The sequence below is a fragment of the Argentina silus genome, assembly GCF_951799395.1.
Source record: "Argentina silus genome assembly, chromosome: 1".
Classification (NCBI taxonomy): Eukaryota; Metazoa; Chordata; class Actinopteri; order Argentiniformes; family Argentinidae; genus Argentina; species Argentina silus.
The window spans coordinates 20,832,892-20,840,394 of NC_139655.1; the positions used below are offsets into that span (position 1 = coordinate 20,832,892).

The following is a 7,503-nucleotide window of genomic DNA, read 5'->3' on the forward strand; positions in this document are numbered from 1 at the left end:
ATGGGGCAAGGTAGGTTATTCAGGGTTACAGAAAACACAATGAAGTGAAAACAAATATGAATGCAGCAGAAAATGTTTATTTATTCAGGAAAATAAAGAGTGCATAGCGCATTTGGCCCAAAAATAATCTCATAAAGCATAAAAATCTGTAGAGTCGTCCACTTGTCAATATACTGTAACTGTAAGAATAGTGAGGGTGATGGTGATGGTTAGATCAGTAATGATAATGTTAAAAGTGAGCAAGTATGATTTTGTCAGTCCAGTTATGACTCCATGGGCCTGTCTGAGCCGTGCTGAATGGTGCCGAGTGCTTCCCCCAGGAAGTGCCTGTGGGTGGAGCTGAGTGTCATGTGACTCTGCACGGACTCTTTGAGCATGTCGAGCTGCTCATGCCTGCTCTTGCACTCCTTCATCTGGGCCAGCTGTCCCCGCAGCCTCTCCTTCTCCTCCTCATCCTCCTCCTTCACTCTGGGAGGGGGGCAGCGGAACAGGGGGGCCTCAGCGACATCATGGCAACAGAGCAGAAAGAGGCAGTCCTTGGAGGAACAGAGTGAGCGGGCGGCCCGAGGTACCTGGGATGGAGAGGGAGAGAGAGGTGTGAGAAAGCGACGGATGCAGTAACAAGGAATGAGCATGAGAGTGTCACCTTTTTAAATCAAACTTTGAAAAGGTACCAAACATAGATTCATCATACTGTAGCTGAAGTGGAGACAAAGAAGGCAGACTCACCCTGACACTCAGCCTGACGAACACAGCACTGCCTTTGGACCAGCCGGGCAGGCGGCCTCCTCCTCCGCATCCACAACCATGCACCTCCTTCTCACCAGACTCCCCCTCCAGCAGGGCCAGCGAGTGGTTCAGTCCACAAAAAACCTCCACTGGGGTCATGGAAAGCCCCACCTGAAAGGGGGAAAAAGTTATTTCAGACAAATAGTTATGAGGAGTAAGTTGTTGGCTTTACTGTATAGCAACAGGAAACTAGACAGCAGACGTTTCAGGGAAGTTGAATCAAATAGTGGCTGTATTTAAAAGAGCATGCACTCTCACAGGTGTACGCCATAGATAATATATAATAACAGGATGTACAGACGCACGCACGCACGCACACACACACACACACACACACACACACACACACACACACACACACACACACACACACACACATACACACACACACACACACACACACACACACCTGGGTGGGCTGTCCACGGTCAATCTTATCGCCAGTGCCTAGTTGTCCATAGCGGTTGCTGCCCTGCATGAAGACACGGCCACAGTCATCCAGCAGACACAGGTGGCTCAGTCCCAGAGAGCACTTCACCACCTAGCATAGAGCAATGGAGAGAGGAGAAATATTAAAATAGACACAGACAGAGTAAAAAATATGAAAAGTTGGTTACGACTGGCAGTCTTACCACATGTGTATGACGTACAAAACCTCTTGTAACTGTTCAGGAATTCTGCAGCTTTTGACTTATGTTTTATGCAGACTGGTTTTACTGGTCTTTTACTCTCTATATTTGGCATAAATCTACTCCTTGTTTGACACAAGAATGGATGAGAGGATCAGTACCTTGTAGGGCAGAGAGAGAGGCAGAGGAATGTTGAGGTGATGAGGGTCGAAGCACCTCTGGGACCCAAGCAGATGGCGATACACACCAGAGGTGTGCACTTCCAGGTAGACTGATCCCTCACCTGAGAGAGGGAGATGGAGAGAGAGCGGGGGGGGGGGGGGAGACAGAGAGAGAGAGAAAGACAGAGAGAGACAGAGAGAGGGGGGGGGGGGGGGGCACTTTTATGTCACTGTTATGACAGCAAATCCTTTTACACCTGGTCAATGTCATAGGTTACTATCGATTACTATACACCTACAATTCTCCAAGTCTCTTACAATCTCCAAAAATGATCACTTAGAATCACAGCGAGGGCATAGAATCACAGCGAGGTAAGGAAAACTCTGTAATGACGCTATCTGCAATCCCATGTTTACCTGTAAGGTAGAGACAACTGCTACAGCTGGCATGGACTTGTGCAATGGGCAGGTGAGGTAGCAAGGTGGTCATGGTTTTCAGAGTCAGCTGGACCGTGTAGGAGCGTGGAATACTCAACTGGGTCTCATTCACAGAGAGAGAGTACACTTTCCCAGAGGCTGAGTGAGAAATGGAGAGAGAGACAGACACACATGAAGAGAGATAAGCAAAGTTAAGCAGTGTGGCATTCAAAACGTATTGCAGAATACATTTTAAAAAAAAGTGCATTTATTTGATGACGTAAATGTGACTAATGTAATGGACCAATCAGAGCATTCCCCTACTCAACACTGACTAGTAAGCAGCAGCAGCGATCGGTTGACCTCGGAGCCAGTGAGGCGGAGTTGGGTGAACCTCAACGAGGGGTGAAAGGTCATCCGGAAGACCCTTTGGCAGGTGCCCTGGTGGTATACCTCGACACAGTCGCAGGGCGGAGGGGCTTGGACCAAGCCAGGGGTACCTCCACTCCCGGACATGCCCTCCCCCTCCGTATTGGTTGGGCTTACCAGCACATAGATGTACTGGCGGAAGGTGATGTCGCTACGAGGGTCCACAGCAAACTGGGGGAAGAGTGGAGGGTGGGGCAGAAAGAAAGAGAGCAGGGTAAGACACCAATGGCTAAATTCATTTGTGGGACTTTTGTTTTTAACTTTGCTATTCTATCTTTTGTCTGTCAATCCAAGCATGTACTAGCTAACCCAGCTCACAACACTGATATAAGCCTCCCCACCGCTGCCTCCCCATTCATCCCCATCTCACGTCTTTGGCATTATGACACAGCACAGAGTGGCGGTAAGCCCTCCTCCAGGTCATGTGTCCGCGGTCCGATGTCACAGAGTTGCGGAGTATGAAGATGGTGCCCTGGTCGTCCCCCAGGATGAGGTGTTCCCGGGTGGGCAAGACCCTCTTGAAGCCCAGGGCCAGGGGAGGATTGGCAGCACGGGACACAGAGGGACCCCCGGAGCGACCCCACAGGGGATACCTGGGGCCTCCGCCCAGACGGTACATGTGTAGGGCCTGGGTGCCTGTGGAGGGGAAAGGGGAGACAGGGGGTTGGAGAGGAGGAGAGGAGATGGTTTACAAGGGTAAGGAATATGTGTGTGATGAACAGGTGCAAGATATTATCATGTTTTATTTTGTTGATTCAGTATACAAGTCTCACATTTCAAGATGGCAGTCCTTCGCCAGTCAATAGGCAAGCCTGTGGAGGGCTGTGGTGCTCTGATTGTCTGGTGCTGGCATAGTCGTCTCCAGAGGGAGGGGCTTAGGCTCAGCTCATAAAAGGTGTAGCAGGTGGCTCCAAAGGAAATTACATCACTCACTGATACTCTGATCAGAATTTCTTCCAGCTACAACAGAGACCATCATCGTTATTTAATGATATTCCTGACAGGTAAGGCCATTTGTGTCATAATGAATATGGGTCATGGTGTTCTACAGATTTAAGAGAACACTTTATTGTAAACTGTACAAATACCATGTACAGTCAAAGTTTCTTTCAAAGTAAATAATACAGAAAATATCTTACATTTAGATACATTGAATTATTACAATATAATCACTATTTATCCACTTTACTGTATGCCATCATTGTAGAGGCCAATAGCTGAGTAATTACACTCTGGCTATCAAATTAGTTGTAGAGTACTAAGGTTTAGACCAATCTGGATAGAGTTACCAGTGCAGTAAATTCAGCAAGTATAGGCTTGATCTTAACCATTTTCTCAGTTATGTGGTCCTTTTCAGTCACTAAATGTGTGAATGTGGTAGGAGAATATCTCACCAGTTCAGGTGGCAAGGACTGGATACATGCCAAGGGCTCTTCATCCTTCTTTGTTGGTGTGGCAGTCTTTCTCTTCTTTCGCTTGAAAGATAGAGGGCAAAATTTACTAAGTGTTCTGTTTCAACCTCAATTTCACGTCGACCTAAAAAAAAGAAATGTAGTATTATCTACTTACTTTAGGTGGCGACTCTGATCTATCTACCAAACGTGGACGGAGTGTTCTTCCCCCTGTACCTGGCTTCTCAGCCATTTATTATTTAAGGTTTTTGAAATATTATCTAAAATATGAAAAGCCTAAAGCTTATTTTGCATGTGTGCAAATGTTTAATGAATCAGATTTCAGAATGGCCTTTCTTCATCCCAGAGTTCTAAAAGTCACCATAACAACTGTAGTTTTAGAATTGCATGTTATTGTGAGGGCATCGGTTAAAATTCTAGAACTTTGATGACAACCCACTGGGAGGTGTTTCTTTTCACTTCTAAACCAGTGGTTCATAAAACCCATTTATTTCTATTTCTGTTATTGTGTACCCCGATACCAACTCTTGGTGTGCCCTTATGACAAAGATATTGTAAGAAAACGTCTTTACTAATATCCATACCTTTTCATATGCAGTACATACCAAAAAAAAAAAAAAAGTAAACTTTTTTTAAACATAAAAGTAAAAATAAATGAGCGAGATGGATAAGATGTGAAATCATCATATGTAAACTACTAAACTAAACATCACAGCTGCTAAACATAACGGTGAGATGCAGTTGATTATACAATATGTTTCCCATTGAGAATATGTTTCCTTACAAATTGGTTCATTACTATCTAAAGGTCACAGGAAGCCACACAGGGTTTGAAACTGTTAAGAATAGGTGTGATTGGTGAAGTGAGGGACGCATGAAATCAGAGATAGTGAGTGAGGTCTCTTTTGTTTCTGGTTCATTGCAGTGTGAATATGCAACAGGTTCCAGCCCATGTGTGTGTGTATATGTGTGTGTGTGTGTGTGTGTGTGTGTGTGTGTGCGTGTGTGCGTGTGCGTGTGCGTGTGCGTGTGCGTGTGCGTGTGCGTGTGCGTGTTTGTGTCATTCACTCTCACACGACAAGCACAGCTGGTGGCGGGCTGGTCATGTCTAATCACATTCCACTCATTATCAGTCATTCTCCTCTTTCAGCAGCCAGTCATTCACTCTATACCTCTGCTATCCTATCACCCCTCTGTCCCTCAGTGAACCTCTATAGTTGTCCATTCTTTCCGCTCTTCTTCCTTCTTTCTATCTTCAAATCTGTGTCTCCCACTCTCCCTTTTCCTTCCCTCCCTCAGTCCATCTGTCACTCTCTCCATTCCCTCCTCTGACTCACCCCTGATCTCCTTTACAACCCCTGTCACTCTCTCTCTCCATTTATTACACATTCACCTATCCTTTCTTTTTCTCCTCCTACCACCCAACACATTTTGGCAAAGCATTTTCAATACACACATACAGACACACATATACACATACAAACACAGACACACAGACACACACACACACACACACACACACACACACACACACATACATACATACACACACAATCATTACCAGCCTAGCTGTCACACGCTCTCAATTGTGAGGCGTACAGAACCACAAGCTCAGTCAGCCCACTAATGAGCATGAATATTCATGTTTCTCATTGACCCACATGCATTGGTAGTGATGTAATGGCTTCAGACTGTGACCAATCAAAGAACTGAATGTCAGACATAGTGCCAAGCATTAATACCACCATTAGAATATTTATTTTCTAGGAGCTCTTTGTTTTGTGAAGATTATTCTGAGTAGCTGCTCTGAACAAGTCAATGACTGAGTAATCTTTATCTGTTTATCTTTATCTGTCTTTATCTCTTTCCCTCTCTGCTTTTCTGCTTTTTCTAGCCCCAAACTTCTCTCTCCCACTAGCCCTTCTGCTCTCCCTCTCCTCCATCACTCCCCCACCCCCATTTCTCCCCACATGTCCTAAGAGCAGTGGTGCTGGAGGATGCAACTCTGACATCACTCTTTCTCACGCTCTCTGCTCCCCCCCCCCTCCTCTGTGCTCTCCCACTTTCCCCCATCCTCCTCTTTTCCCCTGGAGATGAATCTGTTGTTGATTTCCTGACCCACTTTCCCCCCCATGTAAACAGAGAAGTCATACACTTTATTAGGTACACCCTGCTAGTACCGGGTTGGACACCCCTTTTGCCTTCAGAACCGCCTTAATTCTTAGTGGCATAGATTCAACAAGGTTCTGGAAACATTCCTAGAGATTTTGGTCCATATTGACATGATAGCATCACGCAGTTGCGGCAGATTTGTCAGCTGCACATCCATGATGCGAATCTCCCGTTCCACCACATTCCCTCTATTGGATTGAGATCTGGTGACTGTGGAGGCCATTGGAGTACAGTGAACTCATTGTCATGTTCAAGAAACCAGTTTGAGATGATTTGAGCTTTGTGACATGGTGCGTTATCCTGCTGGAAGTAGCCATCAGAAGATGGGTACACTGTGGTCATAAAGGGATGGACATGGTCAGCAACAATACTCAGGTAGGCTGTGGCGTTTAAATAATGCTCAATTGGTACTAAGGGGCCCAGAAAGTGTGCCAAGAAAATATCCCCACACCATTACACCACCACCACCAGCCTGAACCGTTGATACAAGGCAGGATGGATCCATGCTTTCATGTTGTTTATGCCAAATTCTGACCCTATCATCTGAATGTCGCAGCAGAAATCGAGACTCCTCAGACCAGGCAACGTTTTTCCAATCTCCTATTGTCAAATTTTAGTGAGCCTGTGCGAATTGTAGCCTCAGTTTCCTGTTCTTAGCTGACAGGAGTGGCACCTGGTGTGGTCTTCTGCTGCTGTAGCCCATCTGCTTCAAGGTTCGACGTGTTGTGCGTTCAGAGATGGTCTTCTGCATACCTTGGTTGTAACAAATGGTTATTTGAGTTTTCTGAGTTGCCTTTCTATCATCTCGAACCAGTCTGGCCATTCTCCTCTGATCTCTGGCATCAACAAGGCATTTTCGCCCAGAGAACTGCCGCTCACTGGATATTTTCTCTTTTTCAGACCATTCTCTGTAAACCCTAGAGATGGTTGTGTGTGAAAATCCCAGTAGATCAGCAGTTTCTGAAATACTCAGATGAACCCGCCTGGCACCAACAACCATGCCACTTTCAAAGTCGCTTAAATCACCTTTCTTCCCCATTCTGATGCTCGGTTTGAACTTCAGCAGGTCGTCTTGACCATGTCTACATGCCTAAATGCATTGAGTTGCTGCCATGTGATTGGCTGATTAGATATTTGCGTTAAAGAGCAGTTGAACAGGTGTACCCAATAAAGTGGCCGGTGAGTGTATATCGCAGGTACAAATGGATACACATGTATGAACCCAGAACATGAGGACTCATTGATTTAGGAACAGTGTCCAGTCCTACAGAAAACATAATTTCAACAATTTTCTACAGTATCATAATAAGTAGTTAGCTGTCCTTATGTAACCATGCATACAACTACACTACTACTACAACTACAACATCTAACCTGATAGGCTGTCACAAACCTGTGTATTTACAGAGAGGGGATGGGGAGTAAACACATACAACCGCCAGGCAGAGAGGGGCTAATGTTTTACTATAATCTCTTAAATGTCTAGTGGATGTG

At 45.5% G+C, this 7,503-nt stretch overlaps 1 protein-coding gene across 1 annotated transcript; it reads right to left on the reverse strand.

Annotated features, from left to right (window-relative positions):
* Positions 1-263: 263 nt before the first annotated feature.
* On the reverse strand, positions 264-4,069 carry LOC310809422 (F-box only protein 24-like; the record flags this gene model as incomplete). The annotated part of the gene is made up of 8 exons (XM_083676676.1): positions 264-572; positions 730-900; positions 1,199-1,330; positions 1,580-1,701; positions 1,997-2,155; positions 2,332-2,596; positions 2,796-3,061; positions 4,054-4,069. The coding sequence occupies 8 exons, from the start codon at positions 4,067-4,069 to the stop codon at positions 264-266; spliced, it is 1,440 nt and encodes a 479-aa protein (XP_083532802.1).
* Between the last annotated feature and the right edge of the window lie 3,434 nt (positions 4,070-7,503).